The sequence below is a fragment of the Abrus precatorius genome, unplaced genomic scaffold, assembly GCF_003935025.1.
Source record: "Abrus precatorius isolate BTA unplaced genomic scaffold, Abrus_2018 Scaffold6, whole genome shotgun sequence".
Lineage (NCBI taxonomy): Eukaryota > Viridiplantae > Streptophyta > Magnoliopsida > Fabales > Fabaceae > Abrus > Abrus precatorius.
Genome location: NW_020874406.1, coordinates 19,918,499 through 19,941,286, shown reverse-complemented (window position 1 = coordinate 19,941,286; position 22,788 = coordinate 19,918,499). Strand labels below are relative to the sequence as shown.

The 22,788-nt window shown below is 33.2% G+C and overlaps 4 protein-coding genes across 6 annotated transcripts; 3 read left to right on the top strand and 1 right to left on the bottom strand.

Annotated features, from left to right (window-relative positions):
• Positions 1-135: 135 nt before the first annotated feature.
• On the bottom strand, positions 136-2,568 carry LOC113869897 (clavaminate synthase-like protein At3g21360). The gene is made up of 3 exons (XM_027506414.1): positions 2,125-2,568; positions 1,099-1,355; positions 136-481 (listed from the first exon to the last, which is right to left on the bottom strand). The coding sequence occupies exons 1-3, from the start codon at positions 2,488-2,490 to the stop codon at positions 136-138; spliced, it is 969 nt and encodes a 322-aa protein (XP_027362215.1). The 5' UTR covers positions 2,491-2,568.
• A 2,638-nt stretch (positions 2,569-5,206) lies between these two features.
• LOC113870356 (probable transmembrane ascorbate ferrireductase 4) lies at positions 5,207-7,658 on the top strand. The gene is made up of 4 exons (XM_027506951.1): positions 5,207-5,356; positions 5,488-5,539; positions 5,693-5,889; positions 7,338-7,658. Exons 1-4 carry the CDS (start codon positions 5,207-5,209, stop codon positions 7,656-7,658), a joined length of 720 nt encoding a protein of 239 aa, XP_027362752.1.
• A 574-nt stretch (positions 7,659-8,232) lies between these two features.
• On the top strand, positions 8,233-13,517 carry LOC113868980. Of its 3 annotated transcripts, none has more exons than XM_027505028.1 (11): positions 8,233-8,562; positions 8,656-8,736; positions 8,817-8,981; positions 9,502-9,590; positions 10,198-10,286; positions 10,395-10,498; positions 10,587-10,689; positions 10,773-10,848; positions 10,949-11,054; positions 11,502-12,033; positions 12,897-13,517. In XM_027505028.1, the coding sequence occupies exons 1-11, from the start codon at positions 8,364-8,366 to the stop codon at positions 12,988-12,990; spliced, it is 1,638 nt and encodes a 545-aa protein (XP_027360829.1). In that variant the 5' UTR covers positions 8,233-8,363; the 3' UTR covers positions 12,991-13,517. The 3 variants fall into 3 exon arrangements, with proteins under 3 accessions (XP_027360829.1, XP_027360831.1, XP_027360832.1); XM_027505030.1 differs by having other exon boundaries at positions 9,505-9,590; positions 12,897-13,419; XM_027505031.1 differs by having other exon boundaries at positions 10,596-10,689; positions 12,897-13,220.
• A 3,131-nt stretch (positions 13,518-16,648) lies between these two features.
• LOC113868517 (protein CHUP1, chloroplastic) lies at positions 16,649-22,645 on the top strand. The gene is made up of 9 exons (XM_027504164.1): positions 16,649-17,344; positions 17,487-17,554; positions 17,684-18,412; positions 18,887-20,227; positions 20,332-20,463; positions 20,681-20,862; positions 21,155-21,266; positions 21,726-21,869; positions 22,365-22,645. Exons 1-9 carry the CDS (start codon positions 17,260-17,262, stop codon positions 22,467-22,469), a joined length of 2,898 nt encoding a protein of 965 aa, XP_027359965.1. The 5' UTR covers positions 16,649-17,259; the 3' UTR covers positions 22,470-22,645.
• Positions 22,646-22,788: the final 143 nt, after the last annotated feature.

The window sequence follows — 22,788 nt, the reverse complement described above, 5'->3', positions numbered from 1 at the left end:
ATGGATATATGACAAAGTGATGGTACATTACTTTTTCCTTATTATATATATCGGTGAATAACACACTTATTCATAGCTTTTAGCCTCAACACCCTTTATCTCCAAGGCCTTAGTTTTGAATGCAAAAGTCTAAGATTACTTGCATGTAGCAACTAGGACTTTCCTAGGAGGAAGGGAAGGTCTTCTACCATGAAGCAAAGCATAGTTATCAAAGAAGAGAACATCACCTTTCTCCCACTTGAACTGTATGCTCTCTTCTTCAATGATCTCTTCACACCTTTTCACTACATGTTTTGAAATCTCTGTTCCATCAGCCATCATGGCAGAGCTAAGTTCCTTACCATACATGCCTACTACTGTGTTGAACCACATTCTTCTTCCTTTCCTTCCTTCAAATACCTTCGTTAGACCTCTTGGTCCAAGTATTGTCTTCACCCCTCCATTTGGAAGCCACTCCATGTCCATTCCTAGAGCTTTTGCCCTGCCACAGTTTTTTAATTAAAACATGTAAGGTTCAATGAGCCAAGCCACAAATGATGGAAGAGACTTTCACTAGTTTATATATATGGAGAGTAATAATATGGAGTAGTATCTTATTCCATTACATGGATTGGTAAAATGAAAATGAAATATAATTAAACTCATTCTGTTCAATTGCATTACTTATGCTCAATTTTCTTTTTTTTTTCTAATTTGAAGGAATGAAACTAAAAATATATATTTTTTATAAAATTAAAAAAATTATTATTATAAACTTACATTTAAGTTACATACATCATCAGTACACTTTTATTTATAGTTGTTGGCCTTCTTGTTTGATCATTACTATTCTTCTTTTGTTTAAGTATATCTTTGTTTATTGAATATTTAAGTACGAAAATATTAGAATCAGAAAAAATAGAGAAAAAAACACCAGAAGTAAAGGCCAACTTAAATATTAAAGCAGTTTGAGTTAGATAGCTCCAGCTTCACTTCCTAAATTGAAAATTTGGGGACATGAACTAGTAAATAGTGTCATAAACTTTATAGCTTCAATGAACATGCATGTATGTACACAGCTAGAGGATATGATGTGTAGGCATTTGAAGGAAAAATTACCTCTTCTCCGCTTCTTTACGATCTGAGGTCCCAAATGCATCCTCCCACCCTCTACCTCTCATCGAAGTGTTGTTATTCAGAGAACTAAGAGCTGTAAATGAATACTTCAACCCCTTCTCCTCCATTTCCTTCACCTCTTCTGGGAACTCCTCTAGCATCCTTTCTGTCACCCGGAAGCTTGGAACAAAAGGGGTCTCTCCCCCTTCAGGGGGAGGTATCTCACAAAATAGTATCACTTTCTTTGGATATTCCTTAATCTGATTATTCAGTTACCCATGTTTAAAAATATAGGGAAAGTTAAACTCCATCGGAAATCCAAATAATTGGTCAAATTTCACTAGTAATTTGTTTTCATTAAAATTATAGTTTTGATTGTTAGGAAAGACAGGCAAGTTGCAAGATGATGTAAGAAGCTAAATTTAGTAGTATATATTGATATATGTTGCTGTAGCATATACTATACCATTCCAAATATTTATATATCAAATAATCAGTATGATTCGTTCACCACACATCATCACTTGCGTGTGCATACGTACGAAAGACATGACATAGACACAATAAATTAATATCGTGAATAGAAGGAAATGCAGAGAACATTGTCAAACATTGTCTTAGTGAAGTTAATTATATGCATGTTCTTTTAATTTTTCTTGCGAGTTCATGCGTACGCGACCTCTGCTTCTATTTGGTCAATTATTTGTGTATCTGATTGTTTCCCCAAAAGGATCAAACAGATTGATATTCAGATTGACTAAGGGAAGTCATTCCCTGAAAAGTTCACTGTAAAGCATATATTGGTCTCGAATATTATCCTTGTTATCCCTGTGATCAAACAGGACCTCAGATTTGTTGGATTGGAATTTCCATATGATTAACTGAAGTGAGAAAAAACTGTTTGAAAGTACATATTTGAAATGTTTCTTTGATCCTTGGAATGTGATGATTTTGATATCATATCAAGAAACTATGTAGATGACATCTCATGGTGCTAATATGAATATGATATATAAAAATTTGACTTACCAAAACCATTTCATGGTGATAGTATATGAACTCTGAGAGGGGTCCTTCATTAGCAGTCCATACCCTTTTGTAAACATGTGTCCTGGGTGCTGGTCCAACATAACGAATGTCTTCCCATTCAAAGGCTTCTATGATTTCATTGAAGTCCTCAGCATTCTTGACATCATAACCTCTTAACAAAACAGCACTGTTCTTGATGATCATTTGCTCAAACCAATCTCTGTTGTTCTTCAAAGCCAATAGCATGGATTCCAAGTCACTCTTGTTAGGCACTGGAGATTCTAGCACCAAGGGCATGGTTTCCCCATCTACAACTTTTTCTCCCTCACATTTTCCCACCCTGAAATCCTTGCAAGAAAATTCCATCTTTCTGCCTCTTTCCTCTAATTCTAGTATCAAATTTTTGTATGTTGGACACTTAAAAGTTGTATAGGCTTATACACATATATACATGTATAAATAATATAGCAGATGGTGGTGTTGATAATTGCTATGCTAAAAAGACAAGAGGCTGGCTTTATCTTGTCATTATCTAGCTGTTCATATGTTTTGAATAGAATTTTAGTTTATCAATTTTTAAAGTAATTGTAAAATAATCATTACTTAGATTGACCTTTTTGGTACACATTATTGTAAAGGGTATTAAATTATCTTCATTTGTTTTCTATTCCAATCGTATAATACTATGCCAAAACAGCCTGCGAAACTGCTAAATGCCACATGGAACCTAGAAAGTATTTGAATGGGAATGACAAAAATTTTAGGTAGAGCCAAAAAAATTGATAGTAGCAATTATAATCCCCCAAAACTCTAGATTTCTAGTAAAAAATCCAACAGAAATTTCTTAGTAATTGGCACAAGAGTTGCTTTGAGAAATTCAAAATGTGCTTATGATGAAGCCACGTAATCTTGTTACTTCAACTGGGTAAGATTTTTTTGTTGTTTTACTCAATCTAGAAAAATTATTTTCAAGAACTACGAGGTTAATTTTGGAAGCTCCAAGGATAACTGGATGCGTTATGAGATGAGATTTCTACAAGAAGAAGTTATATCTTCCAGCAGGTCTTCTATGGGCACAGAAGTCTCCCACATAGTGAGCTAAATTGTTGATCTTCACTTGCAAAATAAAACTGATTTTATAACGTATGATTAAATGACATACAATAATATGACAATAAATACTAATGTTTTTATAAAAAATTGTAGCATTTAATATTATCAGTGCATCAGATCTTGTGATATCAGGTGATTTTTAAATAAATTTTTATTGTATACTTTTTTGATAACACGTTTAAAAATCTGAAAAACCAGATATTATAGTGAAAAGGGGCATACTTATACCGTGTAATTAGTTTGAATGTTTCAGCACTTGCCACTTTCACCGCTCATGAAATCACAGCTTCACATTCATATAGACATGTCATGCTAAAAACGGGTGTTTGACCAGAAAGATTCACTTTGATTTTAGCTTATGATATCTTCTGTTTGGAGACTGGATCTGTACTTAAGCACAAGAGTCTACTTTAAGCTCAGAAACTTCAAGCCAGAAGCACTAGACAACTGAATAATCCAACTTATTGAAGGTGCATTGCATTTTTTTTATTTGAGGAAAGAAAAACATAGCCGAGCAAAAGGTTATGAGAAATGACACATGCCGCAATTCGTTTTAGTACAAATTTACTTATGTAAGAAACAACTATTAGGCTCGGATATCTTGAAGCCTCAAGCATTAAGATTCGTTGCTTAATTTTGTTCACTAAAGTTTTGCTTTGTATTGTAATTGTAATTGTAATTATTATTGTAATGTTGCATCTCGAGTTGAACATTTCATTCACAATTATATCATAGCAAGATTTCTATTGCCATGTTTCAGATTGGACTATTACCTAAAATAGAAAATGCCTTACCCTTTTGCCCACTCCCTTTTGCCCACTATCCCCACCATCATTCCATCACCAAACAAATTTGAATTGAATTTGAATTGAGAAGTAGGATGATATTTGTGTGGTTTGAATTCATAGTTTGGTATAAACTTTGAGAATTGAAAACTACAGAATTTGAAACTAAACATTATAAAACTAAAAATTGGTTTTAGTTTTTAAAATTTTACTGAACAAAACCTAAGATGATTACCTACAATCTACGGTTAGATCTTTTTGCTTTTGTTGAGTAGCTCATTTTTGTCTTATCTTTACGTTTTTGGTTTGGGCCTTTGTTTGTTCCTTCGACCTATTATATCTTTTTTTAGCAATTTCATTAGCTAGTGTCCATGTGTTCATCATAATTTTAACTGGTCTTGAGCTTTTAACCATCGAATCTTTCCATGAATAATCTTATTAACCAAAAGGAAGAAATTTATTTCAATAGTTCTCGTAAAAATGTTGTACTTAGTGGTGGTCTCTCTCTCACACATATTATGTTGATTCACTTATAAAGTATAATATTAAGGATCTTGTTAACCAGATCCTTACAACATTGATTAAGGAATTAAAAGCAAATTGTTTTTATTAAAAATTATATTAAAAATCACAAGAAAAATGTATTTATTATATTTTCTAACAAAATTTTTTATTTTAAATTCCTTAACCTACCTAGGACAGGGATTAGCATTTGCATAATATTACATGTAATATGATATTAAAATACTTTTATGTCAGCACCCATTTAGTTACCATGATATTAAATAACTATTCCATTTCATAGGAAGTGTGTATTATTTGTGGTTATTGCTCTACTCAAAACTTTTTAACGAAAAAGGAAATAGAAAATACAAAAAATAAAATAAAATATCAAACTGTGTTTTCAAACTATTTAAACCATAAATTATTACACAAACTTATATTTACGTATTTATATACCTCTTTTCTAAGAAAGTTATACTTAACAACTTATATATATAATAACATTACGTCCTTAATTATGGCTGTTCAAGTGGGTCCAGTATCATAGGTTCCAACACTTTTATTTGAAAGAATTTACATTAACCCTGGTTTCAGTACAGTGGTACTAACAAGCAACAAGGTGGATCCAGAGCTGATTTGTCGGCAGAGGAAGAGTAGAGTCCTCACCCAACACACTTGTTATGGCCACTGTCTCTCACTCACTTCTACCTTTGCTTTTCTTTGCAAGAGTTTCAGGGCTTGCAGTGGCAGTGCTTGTTCTCTTTTGGCCTCTTGCTTTCAAGTCTAGCTTTCTCACTCCCTCTCTCTCCCAACAAGACCTCATCTATGCTGTACATTCATTCATACATACACACATTCCCTTGTTTCTTTCTTTCCACATAAACACATAAAAGTTAGCTACTTTTTCAAGTAGCTAAAGGAGCTTTCTTTTTTCTTATAGTTATACTCTAATTAATTTCAGGTCCTTCATCCTCTCCTCATGGTCATTGGGTTTATTCTCTTAAGTGGAGAAGGTATTTTAGCGTAGCTTGACTTAATTTTATTTTATTTTTCATTTGAAATTAAAGAAGGTGGCTTAGCTAGTACTAACTTGAGGATTTTGAAATGGGATGCATAGTGATCATTGATTGAGTTTATTTAGTTATTTTGTTATGGGTGTTTTGTAGCAATTTTGGTGCATAGATGGTTACCTGGGTCAAGGGGCTTGAAGAAATTGGTGCATTTGGGTCTTCAAGGGGTGGCTCTAGCTTCTGGGATCTTTGGGATTTGGACAAAATTCCAAGGAAAGGATGGTATTGTGGCAAATTTCTATAGCCTACATTCATGGATGGGTTTGGTTTGTGTTTCCCTCTTTGGAGTTCAGGTATATTCTTCTTCATCTTGGATAATGTCTGAGACTTTCTTTTTTCTAAATTAATGTCTTTGGTACACTTTTTTAGGGGTTCTTCAACTGGATGAATTCTTTTAAAAACATGGAGAATAAAAGAAAACTTTTTCGGTATCAACCTCTGCAAAATGTTTTATCTATGTCTGAAACTAGACACTTCAAGATAAAAACAAATATTTCTAAAATATATTTTTAGAATTTGTATATATCATCATAGTAATAATGCATATTATCAAAATTTTTAGTGATTTAAACAAAGAAACTAACCAACATCTTGGGTTGTAGTTTGTGGAAACACTTACAGCATGTATTCTTCTTAACAATTTTTTCATAATTTAATAATGTCGATATGTCATTCGCACTAAATAGGTGCTTGATAATGGATGGTTGAGGAAGACAATGTGGTCCTACTCTCTTTTCAAAAGAAAGGAAGACACGTTGCGTCCAAGTACTTTTATTTCTTTGAACTAGCGTAGTAAGTCCCATACGAAAAAGTTTAAAATTATGTGTGTTTTTAACATACCCAATTCTAATTTTAGACTGCTTTTTGAATTGAACAACGTTTATTTAAATGTAATTACTTCAATAATAATCATCGTTTTTAATATAATTCTTATTCTTATCATGGTAATATAAATTTAAACAAATAAAATTATCATCCCTGAAGTTCGCAACGTGCAAGCAACGAATAGTGACATCCAATAATACTATAATTATATCCAAAATTGGATATGAATATACTTTTAAGAAAGAGGTGACATACGAACTTAGTTCTGGAAACATGTCGGTCATAGTTGTCAAGCAATTATGAATTGCAATTGGATTACATTTCCTAGGTGCCCTGAAGTGGAGCCTAAAGAACAACAAAATATTTTTAAAATAATCATAGGGAAGGTAGAATAGTAGATATTTCTTTTATTTTACTTTTGATAATAAATGCAAAATAATGATAATTATTCATCACTAGTAATTAATATATCCCAAATTCCTTATTAGGAATTACCACCTTTACAACCACTACAAGTACTTCTCTCCTTATTATAATTTTTTAAAACGAACTCTTTTCAATTTATTCTAATAAATTTTGAATGACTAAAATCTTCCTAATTGTTATGCCTACAAATCATCTTGATTACTAACTAAAGAAGCTATTAAATATTTTTCATGTTTTCAAGATAGAATGAATTCACTTTTTCATTTAACATTTACTGTATAAAGTAACATGAGAAAAAAAATATATCAAAGTTTGAGTTTTATCTTAAAATTTATAATGTAAGCCTTCATACAATGGAATAAATAAATAATTAAACGGTGTAACCAAATGCACCATTAATGTGAAAAATCATTATGATTATGAATATAGTTTGATGAAACTGAATTTATAAGCAGTATCTGAGTCCTTTTATTTATATATGTGCATGCAGTGGTTGATGGGGTTCCTGAATTTTTGGCACCGAGGAGAGATGCGGAGGGTGAGGATAAGGATCTTACCATGGCATGTATTTCTTGGTCTCTACACTTATGCATTGGCAATAGCAACAGCGGAAACTGGATTGCTAGAGAAGTTAACATTCTTACAGACAAAGAGAAATGTACCCAAACGCAGCACTGAGTCCATGTTGGTTAATAGTTTAGGCCTCGCTCTTGCCCTCCTTAGTGCCTTTGTTATTATGGTTGCTGTTTCCCCTAAGTATCAAACCCTGCAAACCAAATTTTTCTACTCAGATACCACTTTCTCATCTTAATATAATGCATTACACTGCCTCATGCTTCATTACCAACACTTCAAATGTTATACCACTTTTGGTTTTTGTTGCAGTTAGTGTATTTTTGCACTTTTGTTTGAGTGAGAAATTTTCACTTAAATCAGAGTACAAAAAATGCACTAATTGTATGGTGCAGTTAGCGCAAAAAATGTAGAGAATCTCTGTTCCCTTCAAAATGGGTCAAATATTTTAACACAAATGATTCATAGGTAGGTTGATAAGCGAGTTTGATCAAGATTCAAGATATAGTCTAGTAAATAAACATATCTAAGAATATATACAATTATATTAAAAATTTGTATCTCTTAATTTAAACAAATTTTCATTCCAAACTCTCTTTTTTATTTTATCTAATAAAATAGAATCCTAATTGTCTTAAAATTTTTTCTTAAAACACAATATTTATAATTAACAATGATATTTTTATGTTTTAGTTCCTATTTTAATGGAGCTTCATGGGTTACTGAAAAACGAAAATTATAGATAATAGAAGGGAATAATAAGAACGAGAGAAAGAGAACAAAAAGTGAAAAGTTGTGTAGATAGCAGTTGTCAAGGTTAACGGTAGAGAGTACTAGATTCCACTTTCACCCCTCATTCCAATTCCACAATTGTTCGTTCCTCCATCGCAACTTCAACGCCTTAACCCTAATTGCGTTACTCATCAAAAGAATCAGAAGAAGAATGTGGTCTGCAACTTCTTCCCCTTCGTTCTTCCTCTTACTCCCCACAAACACACTCTCCAATTCCCATTCACTTCGTCGCTTTCTCCACTTTCCTCGCCGCAACGCCCTCTTCGCTTCCCTCTCCTCCTCTTCTCCCTCCTCCGATGATTTCGGCGGTTGGGCCCTTCTCGACGCCCCGGCCCAACCCAGCCACAAAGGTATCATCATTAGGCCCAGTTCCCTCGGCTTCACTCACCGCACCACTTCTTCCTGTTATGTAATTTTATGCGTCGAATTTCTGTTTTGTGCAGCGACATTTCCTTCCTATGCCGTTGTGGGCTTCGGCACTTCGCTCGCTCTTTTGCTTGCTGTATTTGCTGCCTCCAGGAAAGGTAGCTTCGTCGTTTAAGTTCATTGCTCTGCCTTTCATTCTTGTCATGAATATTTTGTTGCATTTGGTGTGTGCGTTTAGGTTTTAACGTTCAATTCGCGAGACCGTTGCGGAGTACCGTGGAAACACGACTTGATCCAAACGAGACTGTGGAGTTTGACGCTTCTAGTAGTGGGAGCAAGTCGACGCCGTCCGAGGCCACATCAGAGGCCATAAATGTTGCCGTTACGGAAACTGTTCAATACGGTAAATACTGTTAAAAAATATTGTGCTTTTTTTTTTATAATTTTAATTTTGATATTTTTATGCTAAGCATTGTGTTTGTTTATGTTTTTGGTGTTGTTTTTAATTAAAATTAGAAGTTTACTTCGATGGCTTGTATTAACATTTAACGTAGACCTTTTATGTAGTTGAAATTCGAGTTTTGATTGGATAGTAGCATCAAAAGTACCTAAGGAACTGTAGATAAGTTTTGTTATGCACAAAATTAATTTTTAAAATTTCTTGTTCCTGTTAATTTATTTTCTAAAATTACAAATATGCAAAGCCTATGAAATTAGCGAAGAAAGGTCGTTGTTTCAGTTATTTTAATTTATAAAATTATAAACACAAGGACTAAAATGACTGGCAATGGCTAACTTTTGGAACTGATATGAACGGTGTTTGTAAATTAAAAACAAGTTTTGTGTATTACTATTACTTCCCCATAAATATGATTACTTCTTGAAATGAGCTAATCTTTTTTCTTTTATTCTTGTCATATCAGTAGCTTTAGAAAAGCCTGAGCGTGTTATGATCCCAGTTTCTGTGGATTCTACACAAGAAGAAGCATTGTCAGTCTTAAAGACATTGAAGGTTTGTTTCTAGAAGCATGGTTTTTAATTATGAATCAAAGGGACTAATAGTATTTGCCAACACTGTGTTGAACTGTTAATGGTCTGTGCAACTGCAAGATTACTTCGTATTTTTATAATCGAATTGCTATTAGTAGGAAACCTGGAAGCGTTTGACATGTGAACCTTGGCTCTCAGCTTTATTTGGTTCAATGTACTGGCAATTAGTAAACGCTGTTCCAGTCATTTTTTGATTTTGGTTATGCTGCTGCTTAAGTTTATATACCAAAGATAAAGCATGCAAGAACCAAGGGAAAGAACCGGATAAATGTATATGTGGTTGGTAATGGTATAAGCTTGGGCTTTTTGGATTTAGTTATAATTGATGATAACGATAAATTTTGATTTAGTTTGCTTCTTTGAATTTGAAGCTTCTGGATTTAGTGTTACGTTTATGATATGGTGTACTCAAAGTTGTGCTGCTTGCTTGGATGAAATTTTCTCCTGTAGTGTATTTCCTTGCATTTGTATGTTCCATTTTGTAGCATTGAAACTATCTGCTATTTTTTGTACCCTTAGGTAAGTAACGTTGTAGGCTTGAAAATTGTGGTTTTTGCTGATATGTGTAGATAATTGAAGATCATGTGGAAGCTAATGAACTGTGTACCAGAAGAGAGTATGCTAGATGGCTAATTAAATTGAATTCATCCTTGGAAAGGTTAGTAATTTCTGATACATCATACATGTAACTTTGCTCAGGAAATGATTGAGCTAAAACATGTTGCTTTACTGGACTTCTACTAAAAATGGATTTCATTGTTTCCAGGAGTCCTAAACATAGGATTTCTCCAGTAGTATCACTTTGTGGATCTGTAGTTACTGCATTTGATGATATCAATGCTGATGACCCAGACTTTAGATCCATTCAAGGTAAAACTGATGGAACTTTACTTCTGCCCAAAAACTTCTCTCTTATGTGCAGTAATTTGAATGTTTTTTTCTCAATTTGAGGCTAAAGTCTTAGCAGAAGCCGGTGTGATCCCCAGCAAATTATCTTGGAAGAACAGTTCCAATTATGGTGGATCTGACAGTCAAGTAAAGATAAATTTTTTTCCTGATAGGTATATATGTGTTCCATTCTTCTATGCTTCACAGCCAAATTTTATTTTAGCATTTTAGTGAATGAAATTTATCTGCACTGCAGATTCATCTCACGACAAGATCTAATAGACTGGAGAGCTCAGTTGGAGTATGAATTTTTCTCTGGGGTAATTGACCAGGTAAGCTGTTTTCGAAAGACATGTACATGCATAGTTTTGAATATTCATGATGTACAACTTTTTTCTTTCAGCTCTTAATACCTGACTTTTTACAGTCCAGATATCAATTAAAAAAGCAGGTTATATGGATGTGAAGGAGATCACTTCTCCAGCAGTTTATGTCGACATGTTGGAAGGGGATGGGAGTATACTCAGAAAAGTTTTTGGTATCACCTCTCAGACATTTCCTCTATGCATTGCTGTTTATTTTGTTTTGTCAAATACATATCAAAAATAAAAAATATAATAGTACTAGACATATGATAAATAAAAAATATTTCATATCATTAAAAGGTATTGTAAACTCAAATTCCAGTTAGGTTATCTTAGTATTTTGTCTGGCAATGGAAATGAACAATTGGTCATTATAAGTGTAGATTGTTTGATGTCAAAATGTAGAACAGTAGGAGCATAATGAACTGAGAAACAAAATTAAACTCAGAATTTTCAGTACCTATTTTATGCTTATACCATGGTCAGATAGGCTGAGTCAATCAATGAATAGTAGGCTTTTATTTATTTTAATTTGAAGGCTTGGATTATTCCCACGTTTCTTAGAGTGCCACAACAAAGAGTGATCATATGAGGGGTCTATTGTGAACTTACTGTTACAGGACAGAGCAAGCGATTTCAACCAAATAAACCTTCAACAAAAGCACAAGCAGCAGTGGCTCTGACAAGTGGCCGGATGAAAGAAGTGATATCAACTGAATTGTCAAGAATAGAAGCTGAGAATTTAGCCCGACAAGCAGAGGCGGAAGAGATCAGGTCTGAGTTGCTTAGCCGAGGAGACATAGAGAGGTTTTGGGATGAGAAGCTTAATGAAGAGAAAAACCGTGGTTTTGATGTAGAGAAGATTTATCATAAGGAAGTAAGCAATTTGGAAGAAGAGAAAATCAATAAAGATAAGATATATGCTGAGTATTTAAAAGAAAAGGCAGCGATAGATTGTCAGAAGCAGCTGCTACTTAGCTTGAAAAAAGAAGTTGATGAGATATCAGACAAACTTGCATCAGAGAGAGTTATATATGTAGATGAAAGGCATATTGTACAAAAATTGCTGAAGTATTTAGAGTTCAAGCATGAAGAAATGCTTGACACCAAGTCCACACTGGAAGCTGAGAAAGAAGCTCTTCAGATTCTTAGGTAATTTATGACTTGTCAGTATTCTTTTGGCATGTCTACCCTTGTTTATGTTCGATACTCCTTAATTTAGTGTCAACTCAGGTATCCATTTTTATTTATGGCTTTTCAAATTACATTTCAAATTGAGAGGCTTGTAAAGCCAACAGAGCAAGGAGGTTTGGGAGTTGGTAATTTGATGCTAAAACACATCACTAAATTAGCTTAATGGGTACGGCTGTGTCTTATGAAGGTCAATTCAATACAGCACCTAGTAGTCTGAAGTTAATTTGGTATACTTTAGATTCAAAATGGTAGGATGCCAAGTAAAAGTGGCGGATACTCGTCTAAATCTTTGGAAATTTATTTCCCAAAGATACATCTGTCAGACAGTTCATATTTTGATATTGATAGATGGTCCTCTAGTCAGTATTTGGGAGGACATTTAGGTGGAGACTGTTTGTCTTTTACTCGCTTTTTCTTCCGTCTACAACCTCTCTACCTTGCATAATCTATCTCCAATTGACCAATTCTATTCATGATCATACCATGGGAATTTCACTTTTGAGAAACTTGTGTGGTTGACAAGCTGGATGACCCATGATTTTCTTTTTAACTTTATTAACAACGGTCAAGCATTGCTACACTGCGGTTAAGTTAAATTGTTTCTTACTCCCACGCATATACACCTTCGAAGTTCTATTGTCCTTGAGTTGGGCCCTAACATCATGATCTAAATGGTGCTTGGTTGATCCTCTTATGTTAGAAGCATAGTAGACAGATTTGATGTACAAATCAGTAAAATTACTTTCACCCAAGTGAACCTGATAGAAATTGTGATTGTATTTCGAGTTGGGTGAGTCTAATGAAGGGCATAAATGTTGCAGATCTTGGGTGGAGGATGAGGCAAGAAGAAGCCAAGCACGGGCAGCTGTTCTTGAAGAGGTAGGGCGAAGATGGAAATGGGATGACCAAGTTTGAATGGGATCACATCCTATAAATGTAAATTATTATATTTTTATTTATATGAGCACAATTTCTTTAGGCTACCATGCTCTGTTTGGTATTATGTTCTTTTTGGGGATAAAGGAAAGGATTGAGGCTGATGAGTCTCATCCTTGGTTTGGTATATACTACAGATTCGAAGGGGAATGGGATTCATTTGAGTGGGCTGAATTTCCATGGGCCTCCCAAGATTTGCCATCCCTCTGGGAGATGGATGGTGAGGGCTAATGTTGTCTTATCTATTTGAGTTGCATGTCGATCCTGTTTAACTATTTCCAGTTTTGAAAGCTTTACGAAATTCCCTTTCAGATAAAATGTCATCATTCTTGCTTGTAACTGGTGGCAAATCTTTCTCAGTGAGTGAATAATTCCAAAATGCCAATTTTATTCGGGTGTTGTTTTTCTTAGTTTTTGGTTTTTTCCTTGATGGCTAAATTGTGTTCAATTTCTTAAATTTTGCAATGCTTTGACCGGATAGAAATAAGAAATGTTAAGCGTTTATGCATATTTTGAATTTGGATAGTTATTATTTGATTATACTCGGTCTTATTCGCTTTAACTATTCCTACATTATGATTATACCATTTATGATGTGAGGAAATGTGTGCCTCATGGTATATGTGCTTTGATTGCGTGCAAAACGTATTAGTCCTCATGATAAAACATTTCTGAATTGTTGGGGAAAATTTTCAACTTGGCGGCGATTTACTTAGTTCAGAAGTAGGTCTTCTTTCCTGCACCTTCGACCAAACCTGGGCATGAAAAGTGGATAAATATAGTTTCTTAAAGTGAATTTTCAATTTGTATCGTGTACGTAAGAATCTTTATACTAAATGGCTGTTAACTGAAACGCAACCTTGTGTTGTGGCCTGTGTTCACGAGCCACACGGGTTTTGGATGATATTTTGGCCACATCTTGCTAAGTGGAGCCCAATCAATTAATGTAGCAGAGTATTTTATATCAGCAAAATCTTTCTTACCAAAAAATAGCAGAAAATCTCTTGTATGTCTCTGTTCCTTCCATTTTAGAACTGTCCATATATTACATAAAAATAAATAAAACATTTTATTATATTTTCTTACTAGAAACACAAAATATAGAACAACGTAGAAGATAAGGTCGTGCACGTGTAAAAAAATTATTTAACTAAAAATCCTTTATTATTGTGAAGAATGGAAATAATAAATATAAATAATTCATTTTATTTAAAATTAAAAAAGGTATATAACTTGTTTTAAATAGCTATCTGAATTTTAACTAATTTTTAAATTTAAATATTAATGCATAATTATATAGTCCATATTAATAGTTATCATATTTTAAAAATAAAATTTACTTTCATTGTATACATTTCCATATGTGTGCAAACATTTACGAATAAGGATTAAATGACATTAAGTGTCAATAATTTTTATCAAAATTAAATTTATCAATTTAATTATTGAATTTAAATTTTGACATAAAATAATTAAAGTTTATAAAACTCCACACAATTTAAATACTAATTATAATTTATCCCGTATTTGGATGTATGATATACTATATATTTATATTTAAATTATAAATAAATGATTATTAGTAGATAGCATATGTATAAAGGCTTAAAGTGTGTAAAATTTTATGAACATGATTTTTATAGATACAATAATTAATAAATAGATTAATAAAAATTAATATTGATAAAAAAATATAATTATTATTTTATTAAATTTGACATGGTATATTTTAATCTCCTTCTCTCTCTCTCTCAATATATATATATATATATATATATATATATATATATATATATATAACATATTTAGTAAAAATAGTTTTTATTATAAGATTATAAAAATATTAAATTTAAACTATAAAGTCGCAATTAAAATTAAAAGTTTAGCAGTGATTACATGATCATTTAAATACAATTTATTATTTTTAATGATCAACGTGGATTGTTTTTATGTTTTATATTCTCTTTTATACGTCATAAAGCAAGAATTCACTTACTACTAAAATAAATCTTAATTAAACAAAAATTTTAATAAATAATATTATTTTGAAATAAAAATAATATTATATCGTTGAACAATTAAATGAATAAAAGTGGGAAGTGGATGACACCAAACAACTGGGCAGGTCCAACTGTGGTGCGATAAATCCATCTGCCCACCTGTCTCTTGGTTTATGGTTCTGCTTGTCATGTTTTTATAATAATAGCAATGTTTTATCATTTTTAGATATTTAAAAATTAATGTTAATAGTTTTCTTCTATAATAATAATAATAATAGAATCTATTCCTTTGGAGAATTTTCTTGCCAATATATTACACTTTTGTTCTGATGAATAGACAAGAAAGAGACAAATTTGGTTAAGTAGGAAGAGAAGAAAATAAGTGACCAAACAAAGCAGGAAAGGGTCCTGTGGCTGAAAATTTCCTTCAAAGACACGAATCCTAATTGGGTGATATGAATGTAACCTTAGAACATAACACTAAGACAACAAGTTCTTCAGAAATGCCAAAAAGGCTAACAATTAACTTTTGGCCTTTCTCACACATATAGCTTCCATATGCTTCAGTCCACCAACTAAACTTCACCCTTACTTTACTTAACCGCATCTATCATTCACAAATTTAAACTCCTTCATCAAAAGCCTTTTCTTTTCTTTTTTGGGTCCTTTGCTAAGAATAAGAATCATAGAAGAATTTAGCTTTTTCTTTCCGAAACATCTTTTGATGAATTCTTTCCCTTTTCTTTTGGAAAGAAAATAATTGGAGGCCCAAGAACACACTTAGATAAAAGGTTATATATATGTAATAAATGTACCATTAGGAATTAGTTGAATTTGAGCGCTATTATTTAATTAAGTTAAAGAGATACTCTTAATGTATGTGATCTTTAGTTTAGATTCTTGACGTTAAAGAGTGATAACCTCTTGACAAAATAGATTGCAAAATCCTGTGGTTTGAAAATTCAGATGCCCATTGAATAATAATTTGTTTATTTAAAACTGTGAGAGGAAATATCACCTTTATTCTTATTCATTTATTTAAAAATTACACATATATTTGTTGTTTAATTATTTAATAATACTCTTATGAGTCTCTTTTTAATTTTTGGTTACTCATTTAATATAAACACTTTATATATTGTATTTAAAATTTTTATACTGACAATGTATTAATAAATATATAATAAACAAATAAAAGTGAATTTTATCTTCTCTATCTATATAGATAAATAAAAAGTAATAATATTAATATTGATGTTGATGATTAATACAAAGCTTGTTTGCTTTAAAACCATAAAATTAATAGACATATATCTCAATCACAATTAATAATTTTAAATTATTTTTATTTAAATTTGAATCAATTGATCGATCAAATATATTATCTTCATTCCTATTACATGTTTACAAAAAAATAGTCACACATAAAAAATTTAATCATTTTATATGAATTAATTATTAATTTTTATATGTACTGTTATTAATATATTTTTTTTAAAACTATTCAAACAGTATAAATATTTTAAATAAATAAAGAATATTTTTAAAAGAATAATAATTAATATTATCTTAAAGTTTTGTATGAACAAGTAAATAAAAAATACTATATATATATAAGAACATAAGCAGTAAAGAGTCTGGTTGAATATTAACCGTATCAACGTATAACTGCCACAATAAACAGAGGAGAGAAGAGACGGTCCATTTCTTTTCATCTCACTTAAACTACCATATTAAACCTTAAAATAAGGAATGAGCAAAGCAGCAACAAAGGAACAAATGCAGTGGGGAACATGTCTTTGTTCTAATTTTACTGTCACTGGTCCTTATCAATCTTGTTCCTCTCCTCTGGCCAGTTTTAACAGTTGATATTCTCTTCAGCAAATTTTGGTGGTGACATATTAACATATATTATACCCACTCAAAATGTTAACTTATCAATCTCTTTGGACAATGGTTGGCCTCTAGTTATTGGTGGCTGTTGTTATTTCTTACACAAACTTTCATGCACCTGATAAGATGATAAAGTCAATTGTGTGGAAAATACCACTGAATTTTGCACAAGTGAAGTTTCTTAACATGGGTTTTGCTTAGTTTTTGTGCCTGTCTTTCTCTCTTCTAACTACTGCTCTAATGGTTTGAGGAATTGGTTATGGAGGTTCTGGGAAATGGGTGGAGGGTGGTTCTGGAAATTGGTTGCATGTTTGAATGAATGCAAAGTTTGGAGATTTATATCACCTAAAGCTTCATGATAGTCAGGTTAGGACTCGTAGTTGCTGCTTCAATTGCAGCCTTTACAGTTAAGCAGCTGAATGTTAAAAGCTCAAAACCAGGTACCTGTACTTATTAACTAATCCTTTTTTGTCAATTTTTTTTAATTTGTTTCATTTGTCAAGAAATTAAATATGATTGTAGATGGTTCATGTTGATGGCTAATTCAATCAAGTATTGAACTTTATTCTCATTTTGGTTCAGAATATAAAGATGAGGGCACAGAAGAGGAGCACGTCACAAGAGTCATTGATGCTCTCAAAAAGAAAGAAGTGAGTTCATCAAGCTGAGCTTTATCAAGTTTCAGTCTTTTCCATTGTTATGAGTATTTCTTTGGAAAATTTGTGTGTGTGTCCTCTTCATTTCAGTAATGTAAAGGGAAGTTGTTTGATGTGTTGCAGAGGGAGGAGGAAGAGGAGGAAGAGGAGGTTAAGTTAATTAGCAGCATAATTAATCGAGCTAATGACTTCGAAGATGATATTCTGCCGGAATTTGAAGATCTTCTATCTGGGGAGATTGAGTTTCCTTTATCATCTGAAAAGGCTGAGAAAGACAAAGTTTATGAAATTGAGATGGCGAACAATGCAAATGAACTAGAAAGATTGCGACGGCTTGTGAAGGAATTGGAGGAGAGGGAAGTGAAGCTTGAAGGAGAATTGCTTGAGTACTATGGTTTGAAGGAGCAGGAATCAGACGTTGTGGAGATACAAAGGCAGCTGAAAATTAAGACTGTAGAAATAGATATGCTTAACATTACAATTAATTCATTGCAAGCCGAAAGAAAGAAGCTTCAAGAAGAGCTCACACAAGGAGGTTCATCCAAGAGAGAACTTGATATGGCTAGAAACAAGATCAAGGAGCTACAAAGGCAGATGCAGCTTGAGGCTAACCAAACGAAAGCCCAGTTGTTGTTGCTTAAACAACAAGTTTCTGGTCTACAGGTGAAAGAAGAAGAGGCTGCAAGAAGAGATGCTCAAGTTGAAAAGAAATTGAAAGCTGTGAACGACTTAGAGGTTGAAGTGATGGAACTTAAGAGAAAAAACAAAGAATTACAACATGAGAAGCGAGAGTTAATGGTTAAACTCAATGCTGCTGAATCTAGAGTCATGGAGCTCTCTAATATGACCGAGGTCAGAGTCCTTGAGTAGACTTTTCATCATTGAGTTGAACATATACTTGAAACAAAATTTTAGTAATTTCTCTGAAGTTAAACAGCAGGGACTTTTGTTGTTTTGAATCACATAGAAGTATAATTTTGAAATCAATGATTTGGCTTCTCTTTTCAGTTGTCCTTGTTTACCCATCAATAGAATATTTAAGTACTAAGTGACCAAGAAATGCAATTGAAAGCACAGAATGGCTTCAGTGAGTATCAACTACAAACTGCCAAATAGTATTTAGTCTATACAAATTGTATTGATTCTGAAGCGTCTCACTCTTTAGTTTTCTAGTTACTGCTCAAAGGTTTATAAATTAATTGGAATCCTGCTTGACAAAATGTTATAAAGGGTGTTTACTTATTTCATGGTAATGGTGAATTTATGTTTTAGATGTGTATTTGTATATTTGATATTAATTTCAAGAAGCTTTGTTTTTAACTGCAGAGTGAAATGGTTTCCAAGGCAAAAGAGGATGTCAGTAACCTGAGGCATGCAAATGAAGATCTTCTAAAGCAAGTGGAAGGACTGCAGATGAATAGATTCAGTGAAGTTGAAGAGCTCGTGTACCTTCGTTGGGTTAATGCATGCTTGAGGTATGAGCTAAGGAATTACCAGGCACCACCAGGAAAATTATCAGCCCGTGATCTCAGCAAGACTCTTAGCCCGAAATCACAAGAGAAGGCTAAGCAGCTGATGTTAGAATATGCAGGATCAGAACGTGGGCAAGGCGACACTGATCTTGATAGCAATTTTTCCCATCCTTCTTCACCAGGAAGTGAAGATTTTGATAATACTTCTTTTGATAGCTCTAATAGCAAATATAGTAGTCTTAGCAAGAAAGGTGGCCTAATACAAAAGTTGAAGAAATGGGGCAAAAGCAAAGATGATTCTAGTGCTCTTTCATCACCATCTAGATCTCTTTCAGGAGGTTCTCCAAGAAGGATGAGCACGAGTGTAAAACATAAGGGTCCACTAGAAACCTTAATGCTAAGGAATGCTGGTGATAGTGTAGCCATCACTACCTTTGGGCAGAGGGATCAGGAAACTACTGATTCTCCTGAAACTCCAAATGCGACTGCCTCCTTAAATTCTGTTGCTTCTTCATTCCATTTGATGTCTAAGTCAGTTGATGGATCTCTGGATGAGAAGTATCCTGCATATAAAGATCGCCATAAATTGGCCTTGGCAAGAGAGAAACAAATTAAAGAAAAGGCAGAGAAAGCAAGAGTTCTGAAATTTGGTGACAATTCAGGTTTGAATATGACCAAGGGAGAAAGAGGCAGTCCTATATCTTTGCCACCAAAACTTACTCAAATAAAGGAGAAATCATTTGTTTCTGGCCCTCCAAATGATCAATCTGATGATGGAAAGAATGATGAAAATCAAACCATTAGCAAGATGAAGCTTGCTCACATTGAGAAAAGGCCTACTAGGGTGCCTAGGCCTCCTCCCAAACCATCTGGTACTGCTGCTGTTAGCACAAATTCAAATCCTTCGAATGGAGTACCATCTGCTCCACCAGTTCCCCCTCCTCCTCCAGGTGCTCCACCACCGCCACCAGGTGGACCACCTCCCGCACCTCCTCCCCCAGGAAGCCTATCAAGAGGGGCAATGGATGGTGACAAAGTTCACCGAGCTCCACAGCTAGTTGAATTTTATCAAACATTGATGAAAAGGGAGGCAAAGAAGGATACTTCACTTTTAGTTTCTTCTACAAGTAATGCATCCGATGCCAGGAGCAACATGATTGGAGAAATTGAGAATAGATCATCATTCCTCTTAGCTGTATATATCAAGTTTCCATCTCTAGTTTTATTATTTTTCTCATTAAGGCACCTATGTCACAACATAACATATTTTTGAAAAATATCTCTTTGTGAAACATTTAGGTGAAAGCTGATGTAGAAACTCAAGGTGATTTTGTTATGTCCTTGGCAAATGAAGTTCGAGCAGCCTCCTTCACAGATATTAATGATTTGGTGGCCTTTGTGAACTGGCTAGATGAGGAACTTTCTTTCTTGGTATGCAGTTAGACATCATTACATATTTATCAGGGAAAATCATGCTTCTAAAACTATTTTATACTTGGTGTAGATTTTGTGAGAAAGCATGGAAGTCAGTTCCTTTCTTGCTCTCTTAAAATTTAAATCATTCCTTCATGGAAAACCTCTTTATTTTGTATCTTTATATCTAGTGACCATTGCATATTTATTCATCACATTTTATTCCTTATGAAAGGTTGATGAACGAGCCGTCCTCAAGCACTTTGATTGGCCTGAAGGGAAAGCAGATGCCCTAAGGGAGGCAGCTTTTGAATATCACGATCTGATGAAATTGGAGAACAAAGTCTCCACTTTCATTGATGATCCCAAACTCCCATGTGAAGATGCTCTGAAGAAAATGTATTCATTGCTTGAAAAGTATGCATCTTTTTCTTCTATAGATTTATTTATCATGAATACATTACTGGATATCTAGTTGAGAGCTTAACAAAATAATCCTTATGATAAATCTGTTCTCATATATAATTTAAGGCAGTAGATTCAGAATTTTCAAGTCACATAAATGCTGAACATGACACATACTCATTTTATAAGAATCTTTTGTCTGCGTGAATGTTTCTTACAATTCTCTATAGCTACACTAAGAACTATTTTTATGAATTATTTTTATCAACTCATATCTTCATTCCTGTTGTGTTTTTGTTCCCAGAGTGGAGCAAAGCGTGTATGCATTATTGCGGACAAGAGATATGGCTATTTCACGATACAGGGAATTTGGAATCCCAGTAAACTGGCTATTGGATTCAGGAGTTGTAGGCAAAGTAAGCGTAAAGACTATAGAACCAATGTGTATAGTTCACTCAAGAGATTGTTCATGAAAAAATGAATCCTCTTATGTTGAATTTTCACAGGCGAGACCTTACTAAAATTTGTGAATATTTATAGAGGGATAGATACAATTTTTACATGACAAGGTCGTGTGAAAATTCAACATGAGAGAATCAATTTCCACTTTTAATAGTTGTGGTTTCTTTCAATGAGTGTTGAGCATGCAATTATAAATCTCAGGGTGATATTACCAGTATGCTATACCCATTTGAGGGAAAAAAAATTGTCAAAAATAATGTATCCATTAAGGTAAGGTTGTATCAATGTGAATAGGTCCTTATGAAGAGGTTTTCAATACAGTCACATGTTTATGCCTTGGAGTTGCTGTCTTTATAAGCTTACATAAATGATGTAGCTCACATGGTCACCTTGTTGTAACTCTCCCATTGCAGATAAAGCTTTCTTCTGTACAACTAGCAAAAAAGTATATGAAACGTGTTGCATCTGAACTTGATACATTATCTGGTCCTGAGAAAGAACCAAATAGAGAGTTTTTGATTCTGCAAGGCGTGCGTTTTGCTTTCCGAGTCCATCAGGTAAATTTTGGCCACTTGTTTAATTTGCTTGTGCTGATGACATGCATCATTCTTCTAGACCCCTTTCATTGAAGTCATAAGCATATTTTTATTGGTAAACTTGGTTAGATGAGGTAGGAAAATTTTAATGCAATGTTTCCAACCCATTCTTAAGGTTGAAAACTATATTGAATCTTTAAAGCCCAAAACCTTATTATTCATGGTTAAAAACAAATGAATATACAGTTGGTTATTACTGGATGTTATCGATTTGTTTTGATCTGCAAAAGTTTTGGTTTATAGAGTCTAAAGAGATGAACCTAGTGAATAACTTGAAGGATCAATTTGTAAACGTAAACTTTTGAGTACTAAAATAACACACGTATCATTTATCATATATTAAATTGGATAGTTGTAAGAAATTACTATTTAATATGGATACTTGTGAAAAATTGTAATATGGAAATTTGTGAAATACAATAATACACACTAATGATGGTGCGGAACAATATTCAGTTTGCAGGAGGCTTTGATGCAGAGAGCATGAAGGCTTTTGAAGATCTAAGGAGCCGCATCCAAACCTCTCAAACTGGTGAAGATAATAATAAACCGGAGACATAGGAAATCCATCAGAAGTTTTTTCTTTTCTTTGTTTTTTTTCCCCCTTTGTAGTTGCTTCTCTAATATATATGTTGCCTTTTCAGCTGTATATTTCATTTTGCTTCAATTTGCATAGCCTATACATACTGGATGCTATACAATGATACAAGAATCATATTGTAAACTTTGAACTCCAAGATGATCCTACCTCTGCCTACTTTTATGTTCTTCCCTGGAACAAGAAATTCAACTCAACAGTGTTCAATAACTGCATTAAATGCTAACCATCTTAGTAGCAACTCAACGAACTGTACGAGATTATTTTGATCAGACAGTTGGA

What these genes read in the sequence shown, in the direction of transcription:
- LOC113869897 (XM_027506414.1), bottom strand. Translation starts at nt 2,490, where the DNA reads ATGGAATTTTCTTGCAAGGATTTCAGGGTGGGAAAATGTGAGGGAGAA. An exon ending in ATCACCATGAAATGGTTTTG is followed by an intron (nt 1,356 to 2,124) that starts GTAAGTCAAATT and finishes CTGAATAATCAG; the next exon opens with ATTAAGGAATATCCAAAGAA. An exon ending in CGTAAAGAAGCGGAGAAGAG is followed by an intron (nt 482 to 1,098) that starts GTAATTTTTCCT and finishes AAACTGTGGCAG; the next exon opens with GGCAAAAGCTCTAGGAATGG.
- LOC113870356 (XM_027506951.1), top strand. Translation starts at nt 5,207, where the DNA reads ATGGCCACTGTCTCTCACTCACTTCTACCTTTGCTTTTCTTTGCAAGA. An exon ending in AACAAGACCTCATCTATGCT is followed by an intron (nt 5,357 to 5,487) that starts GTACATTCATTC and finishes AATTAATTTCAG; the next exon opens with GTCCTTCATCCTCTCCTCAT. An exon ending in TTTCCCTCTTTGGAGTTCAG is followed by an intron (nt 5,890 to 7,337) that starts GTATATTCTTCT and finishes ATGTGCATGCAG; the next exon opens with TGGTTGATGGGGTTCCTGAA.
- LOC113868980 (XM_027505028.1), top strand. Translation starts at nt 8,364, where the DNA reads ATGTGGTCTGCAACTTCTTCCCCTTCGTTCTTCCTCTTACTCCCCACA. An exon ending in TACGGAAACTGTTCAATACG is followed by an intron (nt 8,982 to 9,501) that starts GTAAATACTGTT and finishes TTGTCATATCAG; the next exon opens with TAGCTTTAGAAAAGCCTGAG. An exon ending in CAGTCTTAAAGACATTGAAG is followed by an intron (nt 9,591 to 10,197) that starts GTTTGTTTCTAG and finishes TGATATGTGTAG; the next exon opens with ATAATTGAAGATCATGTGGA.
- LOC113868517 (XM_027504164.1), top strand. Translation starts at nt 17,260, where the DNA reads ATGATAGTCAGGTTAGGACTCGTAGTTGCTGCTTCAATTGCAGCCTTT. An exon ending in TGTTAAAAGCTCAAAACCAG is followed by an intron (nt 17,345 to 17,486) that starts GTACCTGTACTT and finishes ATTTTGGTTCAG; the next exon opens with AATATAAAGATGAGGGCACA. An exon ending in ATGAGGAACTTTCTTTCTTG is followed by an intron (nt 20,464 to 20,680) that starts GTATGCAGTTAG and finishes TCCTTATGAAAG; the next exon opens with GTTGATGAACGAGCCGTCCT.